Consider the following 18578-nt stretch of genomic DNA (forward strand, 5'->3'; position numbering starts at 1 on the left):
TTACAGATCGCATGCAGCAGAGATATGGCAAGCTGCCTGGAGAGTTACACATGATAGAGCTGGAGCGGGGCACTGCTGGACTCGGCGTGCGTGTGACGGGGAACAGGGGCGAGAACAGGATGAGCGTGTTCGTGTCTGAGATCAGGCCCGACGGAGCTGCCGCGGCAGATGGACGGATCAGAGTGGGAGACGAACTGCTGGAGGTAAGACGTGGGGCGTCTGTCCCTCTTACCTTAGGCGCTGAAAACTGCTATTAACGTTACCTCTTTGGCGCCGTGCCGCGTCTGACCGTTAGCGCTCCACGCTCTGTGGTTGTGCGCGTTTTTCAGATTAATGGGCAGGTTTTGTATGGCCGCAGTCACCAGAATGCCACTTCGATCGTCAACAGCATAACGTCATATGCAAAGATTGTCTTCACAAGGTAAAACACACATACACACACACACACACAGTTGGGTATTTTGGTCCCCATAAGGCAATGTTGTCAGATTAGACTATTTTAGTGGGGTCTTTTGGGCCCCAGAGGGCTACAAATACATGGTACACACACACACACACACACACACACACACACACACATACATACACACAGATACACACACACACACACACACACACACACACACACACACATAGTAGGGCATTTTGGTCCCCACATTTTGGTCCCCACAAGGCAATTTTGTCAGATTAGGCTATTTTACTGGGGTCTTTTGGGCCCCAGAGGGATACAAATACATGGTACACAGACACATACACACACACTCATGCACATACGCACACACATACGCACATGCAGACACACACGCACACATTTAAACTTGTACGTTGAAAAACACTGTCTTGATCTCTCAAACGCTCTTACAGGTTTAGACATGAATCATGAGTAACCCCATTACATTTCCATATAGTCTAAATTTAAATATATTTAAATAATTTTCTCATCAGGAATAAACCAACAATGAAGCTGGAGGCACTTGGACCAGAATCAGAGGTAACAAACATACATATACACACAGACTCATGCATGAACACATAAACACGTTCATAATTTACGTACGTTTATGTATTATATTGCATATATAATGAGTTTATGAAATATACATATGTTTGTGTGCGTATGGTATGGATACGAATGCATTTAGGAGTAACTGATTGAACCTGACATGTTGTGACCATGTATTGCTCCTATAGATTCAGACGAAACCATGTTATTTTGTTTTTTAACACTGACAAATGAATTTTCCTGTGTTTTTTCATTCACATAAAAATCACAACGTTCAAACAACGTTCAAACAACGTTCAAGCATAGTCATACACGCAAAATTACGAAATACAGAACGATTTATAAAATTAGTCATTTCTGTACGTATAATAAAACATATGCTTCATTTTTAAAAGAGCATGTTCACTGTTAAAACCAATGTTGATTGCATAAAAAACATACCAAAAAAAAAATAATGATGCTATTATAAATTGTCAAAACAGATATGTTACTATTACTTAGGCATACATACAGCTATAGGAGTGTATCAGTGCAGCTGTGTGTAATTTGTGTCAGTGTGGTGACTTTGGGAGTTATATGTTTGAGAATAATGAGTAGTATTGTTTCAGGTAGACACATGCGCTGTCATATCTCCGTCTGCTGTTGACGTTGGATTGGTCAGGGATGTACAGCATGTTCCTATAGTAGGTTTCTCCACCTGTAATATAGCTGTGCATTCAACTGCAGTTTTAATATAACACTAAAAATGACTATTGCATTGCGAGGCAGCATTAAATTTGAATGTAGCAATCCTGGCATAAAAAAAAAAAACCCTGGAAAGAACTTGTTGCTGTTTTATTCACGACACATTATTTTTTTCATATGACCTGTTTTTCTCAGGTGACTGGGACGTTGACAAATCAGAGGTCAACCAATCACACTGTCCCCGCCCCACACAGCAAATCATTCAATCACACACCCCCCAGCCACTGTGCTCCAACCATCAATTACAGCAATAATGCACAGAATGGTAAACATGCTCCCAGACCGCACATCACTGCAGCCAATCAACCCCCTGACCCTACTTTACATACCACCTCTTATTGGTCCTCCACTTCATCTACTACAGTCTCTGACCCCCTGACATGTCCCATCATCCCCGGCACTGTGAGCACCATAGATATTTGTAAGGGCCCTACTGGGCTGGGCCTCAGCATAGTAGGGGGCTGTAACACAGCACTGGTGAGTCTATGAGTCTAATGATCAGATTAATTTCTCATAATAATGATGGCTTTTCAGTGTAATAAGGTACAGAGAGATAACAACTCGCTCTGTCCCTCTGTCTGCCCGTCTCTCTCTCACTCTCTCTTTCTCTCTCTCTGTCTCTCTCTCTCTCTAACTCTCTCACTTTCCCTCTCTATCTCTCTGGCTCTCTCTCTCTTGTACACCCTCTATCTCTCTCTGTCTCTCTCTCTCTCTGTCTCTCTCTCTCTTGCATGCTCTCTCTTTCTCTCTCTCTGTCTCAGAGGGTAATTGTCATCCATGAAGTTAATAAGGGAGGCTCAGCTCACAGAGACGGGAGGCTGCAGACAGGAGATCAGATCCTGGAGGTACACGCTAATTAGAAGACTCGAGAAGAAGGAGTATAATAGAACCCACTAAGGGACATAATGAATGCTATCATTTTTAACAAGGATTAAGAATGAACATAGGTGATGAGAAAGAATATAATTAGGGATTTATCAGCATTAAACTGATAAACGACAAATTGCCCGTAATGTATGGCTAGCCGGCTAACAGCAGGTAGCTAAACCAGCACTTCCCGCTGTTAAGTGTGTCTAGACAATATGGATATAATGATGAAGGCTGCTTTTCTCGCTCTCTCGCTCCGTAGGTGAACGGCATTGACTTGAGGATGGCCACGCATGAGGAGGCCCTTAGCGTTCTTCGTCTGAGCCCACAGCGCGTGCGTTTGTGCGTGTTCAGGAACTACGCCGCGCACACACAACAGAACCGTGTCACGCACGCGCCCGAGGACATGTGGGACCTCTTTAGCGTGGAGCTGGAGCCCGATCGTGGACAAGGACTCGGGTTTAGCATTGTGGGAAAGAGGTCAGGGAATCTCAGAACAAGGCCAACCCAAGACTGCTGTTTATATTCCAGTGAATATGTTGTGTTTGTTTCCTGTTGTCCTTTTGATACAAATGTATGTAATGGAAATGACTGCTCTGTGCTGTTACAGAATTGACACATCTCTTTGAGTTGTAGAATGGAGATTATGTTTGAGTAGTGTGAATGAGACGGTGTTTGAGGAGTGTAATGTGACAGTGTAACAGGAGTGAGACTGTTTGCGTAACATGAATGACACGGTTTTCTTCGAGGTACAGAAACGACAGTTCTGTTTGTGAAAGAAACGACACGTGTTTGTCTGATTGAAATGATACATGTATGTTCCAGTGATGACACGGGCATATTTGTATCTAAACTTGAGAGAGGTGGTGTAGCAGATGTGGATGGACGACTGTTGCTAGGTGACCAGATCCTTTCTATAAATGGAGAGGATATCCGAGCTGCCACTCAGGACTACGCTACAGGCCTGCTACAGGTCTCAGATATCCCCCCTTCTCTCTCTCTCTCTCTGTCACTCTCTCTCTCTCTATCAAACACACACACACGCACAAACACACACACACACACACACACACACAAAGCTGTGACACTTCATTCTGTTTTCCAGGCCTGCAGAGAGACAGTGGTGTTGGAAGTAGCACGTTTCAGAGCCGGTCAGTGTTACCCGTACAGGTGTCAGGTAACCAAAACAATGCTCTCTACAAACCGTTCTCTACGAACCCCTTCTCTGCTTTACGGCATTCATAACACGACCCTTTTGTACCGCATCTCGTAAGAAAAATATTACAGGTGAAACACGCATGTTTTAATATCGGCTCGAGGCGGTCAGTCATTTATGAATTTTTTTTTTTTTATGATGAAAGCGCAAGAGGAGAATTTTCAGGGAGTACCTCAAAACCCCAGACCAATCCTCTTTAACTGCTATCCATGTATATCTGCTTCAGGGACACACTCCCCCTTGGTTTTTATGATGCCAAGAGGGGTTTTTTTTTGGACACGCCCACCATCCCAAACGCATCACAAAGCCGACAACTGTCACTAAGCATGCTTACGCTCCCACATTAGCTACCACAGAAAGTTCATGCTGCCAAGCTCACCATCCCAAACGCATCACAAAGCATGCTTACGTTCCCACATTAGCTACCACAGAACGTTCATACTGCCCAAGTCAGCATTGCTTCCACATACGCTTAGTGAATGCATCAGTTTTGTAGTGTTTGCATCATTCGTTTTAGGATATTTATAAAGACACTCTATGTTTGTTTATCATTACACTGAACATTGGCGCTGAACTCCCCCCGGCAGCTGGTAAAATAAACCTGTAAAAAAACCTGCTTATTTATTATTTTACCAATTAACTCGACACGTGTTTTGTTCATTGATCTGGATACGAGCGTCTGCCGCATGAATGAATGATTATGATTAGGATAATGATAATATGATATAATAATATGATTATGATAATATGATTACTCTGCGGCTGATTGTGTGTGATGATTTTGTGATGTGAGATGTTATTTAGCGTTGTACTGTGATGTGATAGATTGACTGTTATTTTTCTTTAAGGTGTCACAGACTCTGTGATAGATTGACTGTGATCTGTCTTTAGGGTGTCACAGACTCTGTGATAGATTGACTGTGATCTGTCTTTAGGGTGTCACAGACTGTGTGGGGATGAGTCTATCTGAAGGTGGAGGAGCTCCACAGGGAGAGAGTCCATTCTGTATCTCTAATATAGAAGCAACTGGACCTGCAGAACTGACCGGACAGCCAGAGGTACCACACAGAGACACAGAGAGAGAGAGAGAGAGAGAGAGAGAGAGAGAGAGAGACTGAGCCTGTTTTCTAAAGGACGTTGTGTAGGTCAACACGCTTGTGTCTGTGTGTGTGTGTGTGTGTATGTGCGTGTGTGTGTCTGTGTGTGTGTGTGTGTCTGTTTGCGGGTGTGTGTATGCGTGTGTGTATGTGTGTGTGTTTGTGTCTGTCTAGGTGATGCGTTGCACTGAAGGTGTTAGAAATGGACAGTCTAAGGAACATTTGAGTCTGTGCTCCTCTGGTCTCGCAGAAAACCACACTACCCATAACCACATGAGGTACTGGGCTCCTCCCACCAACTGTTCTCTTAAAAGATAGTATTCTATGCCTATGAATATACTGCTTAAAAGTCATCATGAGCACCTTGGAATGAGTATTTATGAAAAATGAGTAATGCTGTCAGTCATGAGAGTTAAGTTTGCCAATGACGTCAATGGCTCTGTTGAATGAACTGTCCCGAAATGTTTGTTTGTACGTGTCCTAGACCTGCTCAGTGTCGGACTATCACGCTGGACCGAGGTTCTGCCGGCCTGGGCTTCAGTATAGTGGGCGGGTACCGTAGTCCCCACGGCGACCTACCCATATATGTAAAGACTATCTTTCCAAAGGTAAGACGCACAAGAAGTCACTGTATGTAGTCTAACAATGGGAAGTTGTGTTCAGCGAGTGAGAGATAGCAATGATAGTTATCAGGTGGTTTTCCCAGACAGAGGTTAAGCCAAATTGTGGAGTAAATTTCATTGCTAAAAGGTATTCTCTACTGAAAGTCCTTTTTAGTCCCAGACAGGTTTAATTTGTATCTGTAAAGCTGAGTCTATGTACGATTTAAAAAAAAAAAATTTGTGTTATGATTGCGTTGGATTAGTTGCGTTCACTTTGTGTCTTTGTGGGAAGTGGTCAGCAGCGTGTGTTTGTGTTGTGTAGGGTGCCGCCATTGAGGACGGGCGGCTACAAAGCGGAGATCAGCTGATTGAGGTGAATGGGCGGAGCTTAGAGGGCGTGACCCACGCCGAGGCCGTGGAAATTCTAAAAAGGAGCGACGGCATCGTCACATTGACCGTACTCTCGCACAGACGCGATAACTGATAACACTTAACATGCTCTTTCTCTTTGTGTGTGTATCTCTCTCTCTCACACACACACACACACACACACACACACACACCCTCACCATAGTCTCTCTCTCACAGACAGAACACACACTGATAACTCTATTTACAGATTTAACATGCTCTTTCACTGTGTGTCTCTCTCACACACACACACACACACACACACACACACACACACACAGACACTCACTATAGTCCCTCTCTCACACAGACACGAAACACACTGATAACACATCATACATCGTCAACACACACTTTTTCTGTGTCACACACACACTGCTCTTGTTCTCGCTTTCACACACACACACACACACACACACACTCCCACACATTAGATGCCAATATCTGAAGCTTTTGTGGAACGCAGAGGCTGAAACTCAGCTAATTGATGACATTTTATAATTACTTTATCTCAGTTATTTGCTTAGTTTGTTCATTTTTGTCTAATGTTTTCATATAAAGTGCATTAGCTGATTACAAAGAAAGTAAACAATTTCAGACAGTATCAGACGAGTGTGTTACGCACTGAGCGTATTAAGTACCGTAGTTTTTTTTTTTTTTTTTTTTTTCACAGTGAAGTACAAAAGAGACAAGTAGAATTCTGTTCTATAAACTCAAACTCCAATGCTATCAGTTCGACCGTTTGTGTTTAAAGAGCATTTTTGCTGTATGTGTCCCTTAGAAATCACGGTTGAGACTATAACTTAGAAGACTGCTAGCTCTCGGGCAAGTCATTTTTAGTTTGTCAATGAGGTTCCCCAAAACAGAATTTGGGAATGTGTTGTTGTTGTTTTTTTTCATATTAATGTGTTCATTTCTTTACCTTGTCTTTTGACCGGTGTACACTGTAAAAATTTCAGCTGATACGAAAACAAAGATGAGACTTTCGCTCATTAAAGCAACGTATGAATCTTCATGTAGCATGTACATTTTTAACCCATTAAAACATTCTGTGTGCCTAATATACAAGACAAAAAATCTTTCTGTGAACCAAATAGAAACATAATTATATTTTAAAAGGTTTTAATACTATGTTGCATATTTTACTCTATGGATATAGCATAGAACATATTCTCTCATTCTACCTGTACATATTCATGTAAAATTATATGTATACATATTATCATAAGGATCCTCTTTACATCATCATATGTGAATGTATATTCCATGAATCCTGTCATTATAGTCATTATATTATGGAGAACATTCCTCAAAAGATTGGAAATAAACTGTAAAAGGGTATTAAACAGCCCTGTGTTAAAAAGATGGTTCTGGCTTTTGAGAAATATGTGGTTTTATTAAAAGAACCAATATACACACACACACACACACACACACACACAGCAGACAACAGAATTACACCCTCATTCTTTTATTTCTGTGTTAAAAATTTACAGTTATTCTACAGAATAGTGGAAGCATGGTCAGTCGATATTCAAAAGTGCTTCAACAACAACAAAGCCAAAAGGAAAAAAATAATAATAACAGTCACCGTTATTTACAGAGATCCGGTCCTAGTCATATTTCTGTAAGTGTTCCAGACAGCTAAGACATCTTTCCAGAAATATCCAGTAGCTTTGTTCAGGTGGAGGATTAAGAGGGAAATTTCGCTGAAACCTTTCAGTAGGTGGACAATACTGCAGTAATGGTTGTTTTTTTTTTTCTGGTCCCAGTCAGAAGCGAGTATGCAAGAGTTCACGATTTTTCTATTTTATAAAAAAAAAAAAAAGAAAAGAAAAATCGCGCTAACAAGTACCTGAAAGGACAGAAATAGATGAAGCTGCCACGCACAGCTCCGGGCACGACTGGCTGTTTTAGATTCTCCCGAATAAATCTGTAAATGTAAGAATGCATATATTTCTTTTTCTACTGAGTTTGTGTTTGTTTGTTTGTTTGCTTGCTTGTTTTGTCGTGTCTGCGGCCCGAGACAGACGCTGCGGTTCGAGCGAGCGGGTTCGAGGTTAGCGAGGCTGTGTCGCGCGCACGCGCGGGGGGGTCGGGAAAAGCGAGAAGGAAGATGAAGAAACCCCCCCCCCCTTCTTGCTCTTGGTCAGTTTCTCCCCTTCCCTTTCCCCTTGCCTTTTCCCTTCCCAGAACCCCCTTCCTTTCTCTCCTTTGACTCTTTGCTGCTCTTGGCCTTTTTCTGCTGCAGAAGAGAGAGAGAAAGAGATCACGTGAATATAAGTAGCGTCGGCATAAAATAGCACATGTGCAATCACTTTGGGTATAAATTTTGATTTCTCTACCAGTTACTGTTTTGACTAAGGGAACAGAGTCTGATCGTTACCTTGATCATGGCGTCGGACGTGATCCCTTCGTCTTCCTCCTCTACTTCCTGATCGTTGTCGCGGTCGGGATCTCCCAGGTCAGGGTTGGGGCCGGCGCGTTGACCTTTCTTCACGACCTGGATGGAGTACGGGGTCATGTGGGACTCCTTATTGTAGGCACGAGTGAACGCTGCCTTCACCTGGACAGAGAGAGAGAGAGAGAGAGAGAACAAGAAGATGTTTCAGCAACACCAAAATCTGCTATTTTACTGAAAATTTGACTTCACTACACAAGGTGGTCTACACAACACAAAGTCAGATCTGAACCAACAAAACCAACCTCTGTTGCCTACACACAGGATGAAAGGCACGTAGACACAGACACGCACCTTGGGGTCGAGTTTGGAGTAGGGGTCAGGCTGGCCTCCCCATGTGCTGATCTCCATGATGTTGTCCACGTCCTCTTTAATCAGGTCGTAATCGTCCATAATCTGGACGGCCTGTGCCGCGCCCTCTGACCCACGAGACAGCAACGGCTGCAGCAGAGCAGAGCGCAGGTACGGCATATAATCCAGATTTACTGCTCCTTTACTGCTCAGAGTCCTACAGAGAGAGCGCGAGAGAGAGAGAGAGAGAGAGAGAGAGAGAGAGAGAGAGAGAGGGTGAGAGAGCGCAGAGAGAAAAAGACAGAAATATTAAGCCTGAGTAGAAGAGATTCGACATAGTTAATTATATAGAGCCGTTTAATGTGATCAAAACATATTACTGCAGTGCAGCTGCAGCTGACTCAGAACTATGTATACTGTGTGGTTAAAATAGTATTTTTAAAATATAATTTGACGTCTAGTGGTAGACATGCTACATAAATACTGCCATCAGCAGGAGTAATTTTGCTACTTATGTGTTGATTAGAAACAGCCATTTTTAAAATTAACAGATTAAGCACTAATACCACTCAACAGGAAGTAACAATAAGGAAAGGAAAAATAAGCAAAATACACACACACACACACATATGGGAACTCTCCTCATCTCCAGCCTGACAGATTCATGATGACAGTTTTAGTGAGGCGGTGAACCAGTAACTGGCCGTGGTGTCGGTCCGTTCAGGGCGGGGAGGACACACTTACTTGAGGCTCATGTGGGAGGCCAGCTCCTGGACCATCCGAGAGTGTTTCCCAGTGGAGGAGAATTTGCCCAGCCAGCTGGGAAAGGTGGGAAACTGGCTCATGTAACCACGCATCAGCTCCCCCGGCAACACGCTCGCGAAGATGGCCTATGACACACGCACACGCGCGCACGCACACGCGCACACACAGCGTTTGAGTTACCACTCTAGAGTACATCTTTGGTGTGGCTAAAACACACGCAAAGGTAATCAAGACTAGATGTGAGTTTTGTGTGTGTGTGTTTGTGTGTTACCTGTGTGGGTAATAAAGACCAGGTCTGTCTGGAGCGGATCTGTCTGTCTACTAGATCTCCGTCACAAATGCTGTCGGCTGTCTTGCTAAGCAGCACCAGATGGCTCTTTAGATTTCCCCTGATGAGCAAAAAAAACACACACTCAAATTACACACACACTCACACACACACAGCAGCTCTGGGGCATCCCACAATCATCCAATATACCACACTGATTACTCAAAATTACAGTTGACTGACGGTCAAACGATAAACAAACAGCAGCATTTGACTCTGTGTATGTGTATGTGTGTGTGTGTGTGTGTGTGTGTGTGTAAACTCACCCAGCTGCAGCTGGTCGTACGTGAACGTAATTCTCCTGAACAAAGAGTGGAGCGAGAGAGTAGTCGTGGAAAAACAGATCAGACTTGTCAATCAAAGACATGTGGGCGGTCTCTTCTCCAGAGGCAAACACCTTCCGACACACGTCAAACGGACCCTGCAAAAAAACCCAAACAAACAAACAAAAAAAAACACACACACACACGTATTTAGCAAGAATAACACAAGCAGTGATTGGATATTCTCTGTGTGTTGTTGCATGTCTGGGAGAATTCACCAGTTTCATGTCTTTCCTGGCGTTTTTGGCGTCTGCTTTGGCCTGGTCGTAGGTCATGACCTTGTCTTTGGCTGACCACATACTAAGGTTGTGCAAGATCTAAAAGAAAAGAATGATTAATTGAAATGTAATAAAATATGTTACAAACATTCAAACATTACCAATCTACTAAGTCAAGTCAATGACAGACCAGATTCTTATGGAAACTGAAACGAAGGTTATCAAAAATAATATTCATTAACAATGAGAATAGTAGTGGTGGAAAATTGTTACCATACAATGAAATCCAAATCAACAGTTTAATGAAGAAACCACTTCTAGTCAGACGCACCTGCCGGATATCCTGATTGGATGCCAGGATAACTTCATTAAGTGCAGGGGGTGGGATCTTCAGGCCCTCTTTGAAAGCGATGGACATCATTGCTCCCTGATTGGAGGACAGGAGGAGGAAAGAGGGGAGGGGTTAGAGGCAGGGGGACGGGTTTGCCTACGCAGGCATGTGTCTTTGGCTCAACAGCGCTGTCTCCACCCGAGTCTGTGCGTAGTTCACCCTTTTTCCCGCCTCTCTCTCTCTCTCTCTCTCTCTCTCTGCTGTATTCTGGTCTAATACTGAACTTTAGCCGCTGCATCTGCGCTACAGCCAGCTCCTTAATGGCTGCGGCGTTTCTGACTCACTTGGGGGTCATTTTGGATAAAAGCGTATGAATGAATGAATGTCGGTGAGTGTTCCGCGTCTGAAAGCCCAAACGGCTGCTCTTGACAAACAGGACGCTGCTGTTCCTCGGCACAGCCGCTGTCTGGAGGAGAAATGCTTTGCGATGTCTCGGGTGGGGGTGGCGGGGTGGGTGGGGGTACAGCCTTACCTTGATCTGCTCGACGCGGGGTCTCTGAAAGCGCAGGTCGAAGCAGTAGTTGGCGAGAGAACGGATCTTCTGGTGGTTGCGGTCGTTACACATACAGACGATGGGAATCTTGGACTGTTTTATCAGACCTATCATCTCCTGCAGGACAGAGACGATACACAGCTCATAGTCATTTACAGCTCACACTCACAGACACTCACAGACACTCAGCTGTCCACAGGACTGTGAGAACAAGGGAGGAAACCTGATCACAGCTACTTAAGGATCAAAAATAGTATACACTCAGTAACACCTCAAATATGCAGGAGCTACGGAGAGGGAAAGGGTTAAAGTAAGGAAAAAAAAGAGGGAGAGGACAGAATAAGGTGAAGGAAAGAAAAAAGAAAAGAAGAGAGAGGGAAAAATTCTCTGTATACCTGTATTCCTCCTCTGTCTTCGTTTCCAGCCATGCCGTCCACCTCGTCCATGATCAGCACGTGCTTAGTGCTCACTGTCTGAGACGCTCCTAACACACACACACACACACACACACACACACACACACACACAGAGTTACTCACACTGTATCACACACCAGAGCGTAAATCACATGCATGGTTAAAACAGCACTCTGACAGAGATGCCCCAGGGTTCCTCTGTTCCTGGAGGTCCAAAAGTCCTACTGATTTTTTGTCTTAATCTCCTAATTAGAGCTTGATTTGTTACCAGGGAAGCAGGTGTGGGGTTACCAGGGAAACAGGAACGCGCGTCCTTCAACGAATCAGAGAGCACGCAGGTGTCCGGCTGACTCAAAAACCAGCAGGACCGTGGAACCTTCCAGAACGAGCGTTTCCAAAAGCTGGATTTAATTCAGTTTTTCTAAACTATGTTTCCGTACAGATTAGATGAATCACTGCCTGGCCTAGTGAAAGAATACCAATAACTGATTAGTCTTACCTGTGTAAAAGTCCTTAATACTGGTATTATTGAGGGACTCTGCTATCACCTCCTTTAGACTATTCTTACTGCGGGTACAGCTGGCATTCATCTCCACGTAACTGTAGCCCAACTCCTGTACAACCGACAAACAACAGAATCACAAATAAACAAATAAACACCACAAACATCTCTGTTACCAAGAGTACCGGATACCCATATACATTATTAATGACAGTATAATATCTTTGATAATACAATATCTTGCTGTGCACACAGCAGCAGTTCCACAAAGAACATTCCGGAGAAGACACCTGTGAGATTAACGACGCTGCGGTAATCTGTTTAGACAAATGATGAGATGAAGTATTGTGCGAAAAAAGAAGAGAAAGATATGAAGAGATAGAGAAGTAAGGTGGAGAGAGAGGTGGCTGATGGGAAACAGTGAAGCCACACTGACCTCACAGACCAGGGCGGCTGTGGTGGTCTTGCCCACGCCGGGGGGGCCAGACAGCAGGGCTGCTTTAAACCCTGCACCATCGTCCTTTCCACCAAACTTCCCAAATCTGGCCGCTACAGAGAGGACAGAGAGAGAGACAGAGAGGGGGAGAGAGGGAGACAGAGAGAGAGAGAGAGAGAGAGAGAGAGAGAGAGAGAGAGAGAGAGAGAGAGAGAGAATGTTTCAGTCGTGCCAGCATCTTTGATTTTACTGACAATTTTACTGCACTAGACTTCACTGGAGTGTTACCGTCAGGGCTTCTGAAAAGCACTTAAGCTTGCAAAGCTTTTTCAAAGGTAATTCAAACTGTCAAAAATGAACACTCTCTCATACACACACACACACACACACACACACACACACACACAAAAAGAGTCTTAGTACTGACGTGCAGCTTTGGCATTGTTGCCGTGGTGTTTGTGCCAGTTTTGAAGCCATCGCAACAGCTTATTGGCACAGCTCTGCTCTCCCTGCTGGCCAATCAGATTTTTCAGACTGCGGGGGCGGTACTTATCCACCCATAACAGATTGCTCCCTTCGCCCTCTGAGGTCGAGCGCGGCATGGGGGGCGTGGCTTCTCCCTTGCCAAACTTCAGACCTTTCCTGGCCTCTGACGGGGGAGGTGTCGCAGCACTGGACGCCTTGGCCGCTTGACTCCGCCCTGCCGCGGGGCTCTTCTTGGTGGGGGTGGGAGTTCGGGACTTTCGCTTGGAAACGTCAGGTGTTCGCTTAGCAACTTTGTTCTGAGAGAGTAGATGGAAAGAGGTGTTGCTATGGTGACACCTTAATGGATTTTCACCTGGTGAGTTATTCAGCCACTTCCGTTTAATAATGGCGCTTTCTTTCTTTGGCAAGGGGCGCAAGCAATTTAGATTAAAGTGTAAGGATTAGGAGGAGCCTGACAAACATTTATAAATCCATAATATTTGCTCACCATTTCTCTGTGTGTGTGTGTGTGTGTACGTCCATGAATGTAGGCTGGTGCTTGTCTCTCTCTCTGTGTGTGTGTGTGTGTGTGGGTGTGAGTGAATGATTATAAGCTGGTGCTTTTCCCAGTATATGTGTGTATGTCCATGAATGTTGGCTGGTGCTTGTTTGTGTGTGTGTGTGTGTGTGTGTCCATGAATGTTGGCTGGTGCTTGTCTCTGTGTGTGTGAGTGAGTGAATGATTATAAGCTTGTGCTTTTCTGTGTGTGTGTGTGTGTGTGTGTGTATGTCCCTGAATGTTGCCTGGTGCTTGTCCGTGTGTCTGTGTGTGTGCGTGTGTGTGTATGTCCCTGAATGTTGCCTGGTGCTTGCAAAATGTTGCCTGGTGCTTGTCCGTGTGTCTGTGTGTCTGCGTGTGTGTGTATGTCCCTGAATGTTGCCTGGTGCTTGTCCGTGTGTCTGTGTGTGCGCGTGTGTGTGTATGTCCCTGAATGTTGCCTGGTGCTTGTCCGTGTGTCTGTGTGTGCGCGTGTGTGTGTATGTCCCTGAATGTTGCCTGGTGCTTGTCTGTATGTCTGTATGTCTGTGTCTGTGTGTGTGTGTGTGTGTATGTATGTGTGTGTGTGTGTATGTGTGTGTGTGTGTGTGTGTGTGTGTGTGTGTGTGTGTGTGTGTGTGTGTGTGTGTGTGTGTGTGTGTGTGTGTATGTGTGTGTGTGTGTGTGTGTGTGTGTGTGTGTATGCGTGTGTGTGTATTCTATCATACCTCTGTCTCAGCAGCGGTCTCATATTTGGACTTTTTGCCTGGTTTGGTTCTGATCAGCTCCAGTAACTCATCCTCGTTAATTATCTTTGTGCCAAAAGCTTCAGCCTAAGAAAAGACAAAGACAAGCACCAACGTCGGTATAATCTATTACAGTCAGAGGAGGGACAGTGGATGGGGCTTAGATCCATATTCACCTTCTCTGTTTTGGAGGCGCCGCTGTCTCTGCCCAGTACCAGGTAACTGGTTTTCCGGCTGACGTTTCCCGTCACTTTCCCGCCGTATCGCTCTATCAGAGACTTGGCGTCGTCTCTCTCCATCGACTCCAACACGCCCGTAATTACAAACGTCAGGCCTTCCAGACAGTTCTCCGCACCCTTACACACACACACACACACACACACACACACACTCTGTAACATGAGTACTCTTAGTCGAAAGAGAAGATGAGGATGACTCGAGGAAAAGTTTCCTAAAAGATAAGAAGCCTTTAGTGTGTACTGTGTGTGTGTGCATACTGTGTGTGTGCGTGTGTGTATGCATGTGTGCGCATGCATGCATGTGTGTATGCATGCGTGTGTGTGTGTGCGCGCGCGCGTGTGTGTATACTGTGAGTGTGTGTGTGTGTGTTACCTGCGGTATCTCTTTTGAACCCAGTGCTCGTGGACCTTCTCTGTTCAGGAAGTTGCGGAAGGCTGCAGAATTAGCCCTCTTTTTCTCTGCCTCTTCAGGACTTGCCGTCTAAACGAAAGCAGACAAAAAAAAAAAAAAAAAGAAACAAAAACACTGTCACAATAAAACACTGTTTCTTTCCCATTACGATTTAAACCCTGATACAACCACGTCGCTCTCAATAAAAGATTAATAAACTCTGTCACCTCTGACTTCTTGGGCGAGACTTTGTGCGTGGAAGGGGTGTTCCCAGCCCCGCTCTTGGGCGTCGACGCGCTTCCTGTTCTGGGCGTGGCCGCCCTTTCTGAGCTGGTGGGTGTGGCGGGTTCTTTCTTCGGCGAAACGATCGCTTTGCTCCTCTGAGAGCGTGTTGCCTCCTCTTTTTTGGCCCCCTCCTCGGCCTGTTCTTCGTCCCTCCTCTTCATCAGGGCCAGTTTGGAACTGGTTTTGACTGGATTCTTTTTGGGAGAGGGGTTCTTGTGAGACTGGACTTTGGCGTCCTGGCTGTTTACTGCGGTCGGAGGAGACTTCTTTGAGGGCGATGAGACAGATCCAGACTTTTCTACAGAGTCAATACGTGCCTGAGAATGAGAGAATGAGAGAGAGAGAGAGAGAGAGAGAGAGAGAGAGAGAGAGAGAGAGACAAACATCTTTCATAAAATCCACTTTTCTAGTCATATGGACAGGCAATATCACTTTGTGATTCCTGAAACTCCGTAACAGAGTGTTTGAGACCTATTGAAACTTCAGCACACACGCACACACACACACTAACCTTTTTAGGCAAGGGAGCCTCGTCCACCATGGCCAACGCTCTGGCGAACTCCTCATCCTCATGTATCTGTTTTTCCAGCTGTACACGCACACAAAAGCAGACAAAATTTACATAAAACAAACAAACAAACAAACAAACAATCAGACGAATGTAAAAACCACACAGCGGGTGATGGTATGTGTGTGTGTGTGTGTGTGTGTGTGTGTGTGTGTGTGTGTGTGTGGCTGTGTGTGTGTGTGTGTGTGGCTGTGTGTGTATGTGGCTGCGTCTGTGCTGCTTGACTCACTTCAGTGTCCTCATCCATTTGTAACTGTCTGGCGATGGCTTTATCATTTCGTGACTCCTCTGTGTCCTGTGTGGGCTACAAACACACATAATGCTCGGTCACACGCACTATTCCACATATACCCCTCCATGTTACATGACGCTCAACAAACCTCATATACCACTCAATATGCAGCACCACATGAAACCTCTGGCCAAGGCCACAGCCACACACACACACACACACACACAGAGTGATATACTCACTGCTTTCCTCTTGGTGCTGCTGCTGGCAACCAGTTTTTTATCAGACCTCTGTACGGTGTCATTGCCAAAGTAATCCACCACCGAGGTGGGCTTGCGTTTGGGTGGTGTCGGGGTCGTTTTGGGTGGGGTGGGGCTCGCGGCGGTCTTGACCCCGCCTTTCCCTGAGGCTGAAGACGGTTTAGAGGGGGGGCTGGCAGGAGACGGTTTGGACTTCTTGTCGGAACCTTTGTTTTTCCCATCTTTAGACAACCCATTCTCTTTGGTTTTGGTTGTCTTTTTCAGAGATACAAATGTATCGCCGTCAGAATCTGGAAAGAGGGAAATACGGGGCAAAACTATGATAATGGTTCTTCCACAAAAAAAATGATTAAACCTCTACAAATGACTTGTTTTTAGACCCAGTTTTTACACACACACACACACACACACACACACACACACACACACACCTGCAACATCAGTGGCTGTCAAAGCGTTCACAGTTAAAATGCACATGTCATAATCTTTTGATGCCTCAGGTTAAAAATACAACAATATTTATAATTATTAAAGCATCAGTCAAAGAATCCAATCTAGGCACAACTACGTCAGATAAATTGAATAAAAGAGTAGATTAAAGACTCTAAACGTTTAGAACAAGAGAACTGTTTATTTTCATACCTGTTTCGGAGACATAGGTAACAGGATCTTTTTTCTTCGCGGGTTCTGGTTTATGACTCTCTTTTGAACTATGCTTAGCTTTCTTCTCTACCTTCTCCTCCTCCGAGTCTGAACAAGGAAGAGAGAGAAGGGTTTAAATAAAATCATAAATATAAAACAGAGACAACCTGTAAATTACGTATAAGATATCATCTTTTTCTGAGGTACACTGTCACGCATAATCAAGGCTTCGTCTGGCTGTAACAACCAAAAAAAATGTAAAAAGCTGATTTAAAATGGTCCAGGAATGAAGAGGTCCCTGTACCTGAGTCTATGACAGCTCTTTTCTTCCGTTTTCCAGATGGTTTTTCCTCAGACTTTGGACTTGTGCCCTGAAACAGAGAATACACAGTTTAACTACTCAACCAACTCATACAGAGAGACAGAGAATGGCACTATCACACAGAACCGCAGTGCCCTATACACAATGCACTATATCTTAGAAGCAACAGTTACATCAAATGCAAGTTGGATTCTAATGTACAAGAACTGATAAATACTGGTCAGGAGAAATAAGGTTACAGCTATTTTTTGTTTTCATTGTTCTCTCTCTGTTGGGGATTATTGGTTAATTCAGGGTTGTCCACACAATCCACTGTCCTTCCAGTGGTCATAAGGAAAGTTGTGACACTTGTGCTGTGTGATGCAGAGCATCTGAGATAACACATGAGTGTGTGTTATTGACACACCTTTGCACTTGATTTCTTTTTCTTCTTCAGATCTTCATCGGTGCCTGAGGTGGTTTTCGGAGCTGTAGATGCGACAGGCTTTGTTGGCGCAAAGAATCGGCGGATATCCTGGCAAAAGGAAATGAGCGCATGAAAAATGATTCCCTGTCAACCGTAGCTGGTCGTTCTCGTTTTCTTAAACACGTCAAGAAACTTTGTTCTACACATAACAAATAAGAAATCAGTTGGCTCACGGATTTCGGACCTGGGTCGCTGCTTTGATACGAAAAAATTAACCTTTTTCTGCTGAATGCTATGACAGTTCCTGCCATGCATTGCAAAAAAACCCAAAACAAAACATTGTTAAAAGCATGTTTACCAGCACTCTGTAACCAGCTACCTACATTGACAAGTTAGCAATGTAGCTCGCTTGCCCCTGTAGTACAGTGAATTGAGTTGGTTCTTTGCACATGCAGTTCATGAACTGAAAACATGAGGTAGCTACACTTATTTTGCACATCGACGGTTACAATGAGCAACCGGAAATTCAGCAAGTATTTCAGCAACATGTCTACAGCGCTACTGACCATCTGCAAAAGTCGCTAAAGTAAAGAGGCAGTTTATTATTTTTTTTAATTTAGGACGAGAACATTAGCTTGTTAGCTTTTGGGATGGCAGTACTGCACATTTGAATTACGCAGCAAGCCAGTCTCCAGCATAGGCCGAAAGTTTTCATTAGGCTTTGCTGCCAGTCTTGAGAAAAGGGCATGCAAAGATGCATTAACTCACCATGATATAAAAATGAACATAAACTTTCTTGTTTTGGTTAGATTTCCTGACAGTGAATCCTCTTCGAGTCCTCTTTGGCGCCAAGTATGATTGGTCGAGGCGCTGCGTGATGACGCGCTGTACGCGGGCACGCTTATCCGTAGGCTTTGGCA

At 44.5% G+C, this 18578-nt stretch overlaps 2 protein-coding genes across 3 annotated transcripts in view; one reads left to right on the forward strand and one right to left on the reverse strand.

The window, feature by feature from the left end:
* LOC115823657 (multiple PDZ domain protein) overlaps positions 1-6013 on the forward strand; it is a 22508-nt gene extending 16495 nt beyond the window's left edge. The window contains exons 26-36 of the mRNA XM_030787691.1: positions 7-203; positions 330-422; positions 1883-2224; positions 2509-2592; positions 2877-3094; positions 3440-3587; positions 3720-3791; positions 4766-4888; positions 5102-5205; positions 5412-5535; positions 5852-6013. Of these exons, the coding sequence (XP_030643551.1) occupies positions 7-203; positions 330-422; positions 1883-2224; positions 2509-2592; positions 2877-3094; positions 3440-3587; positions 3720-3791; positions 4766-4888; positions 5102-5205; positions 5412-5535; positions 5852-6013 (1667 nt within the window). The remainder of the gene's footprint in view (positions 1-6; positions 204-329; positions 423-1882; positions 2225-2508; positions 2593-2876; positions 3095-3439; positions 3588-3719; positions 3792-4765; positions 4889-5101; positions 5206-5411; positions 5536-5851) is intronic.
* A 2018-nt stretch (positions 6014-8031) lies between these two features.
* On the reverse strand, positions 8032-18483 carry rfc1 (replication factor C (activator 1) 1). Of its 2 annotated transcripts, none has more exons than XM_030788020.1 (24): positions 18427-18483; positions 17659-17766; positions 17235-17301; positions 16931-17038; positions 16271-16578; positions 16026-16100; positions 15740-15817; positions 15171-15545; positions 14926-15033; positions 14490-14669; positions 14296-14400; positions 12992-13346; positions 12565-12677; positions 12126-12240; positions 11606-11694; positions 11190-11327; positions 10658-10753; positions 10327-10425; positions 10052-10206; positions 9729-9846; positions 9437-9582; positions 8696-8909; positions 8327-8506; positions 8032-8182 (listed from the first exon to the last, which is right to left on the reverse strand). In XM_030788020.1, the coding sequence occupies exons 1-24, from the start codon at positions 18427-18429 to the stop codon at positions 8090-8092; spliced, it is 3426 nt and encodes a 1141-aa protein (XP_030643880.1). In that variant the 5' UTR covers positions 18430-18483; the 3' UTR covers positions 8032-8089. The 2 variants fall into 2 exon arrangements, with proteins under 2 accessions (XP_030643880.1, XP_030643879.1); XM_030788019.1 differs by having other exon boundaries at positions 8032-8185.
* Positions 18484-18578: the final 95 nt, after the last annotated feature.

Source organism: Chanos chanos, chromosome 11, assembly GCF_902362185.1.
Source record: "Chanos chanos chromosome 11, fChaCha1.1, whole genome shotgun sequence".
Lineage (NCBI taxonomy): Eukaryota > Metazoa > Chordata > Actinopteri > Gonorynchiformes > Chanidae > Chanos > Chanos chanos.

Bases quoted from the DNA above. Each gene is read 5' to 3' on its own strand.
- rfc1 (XM_030788019.1), bottom strand. The intron at 10,426-10,657 runs GTGCGTCTGACT...CTTTTCTTTTAG, and splicing joins CCAATCAGGATATCCGGCAG to ATCTTGCACAACCTTAGTAT. The intron at 9,847-10,051 runs GTGAGTTTACAC...TTTGCTCATCAG, and splicing joins GTACGACCAGCTGCAGCTGG to GGGAAATCTAAAGAGCCATC.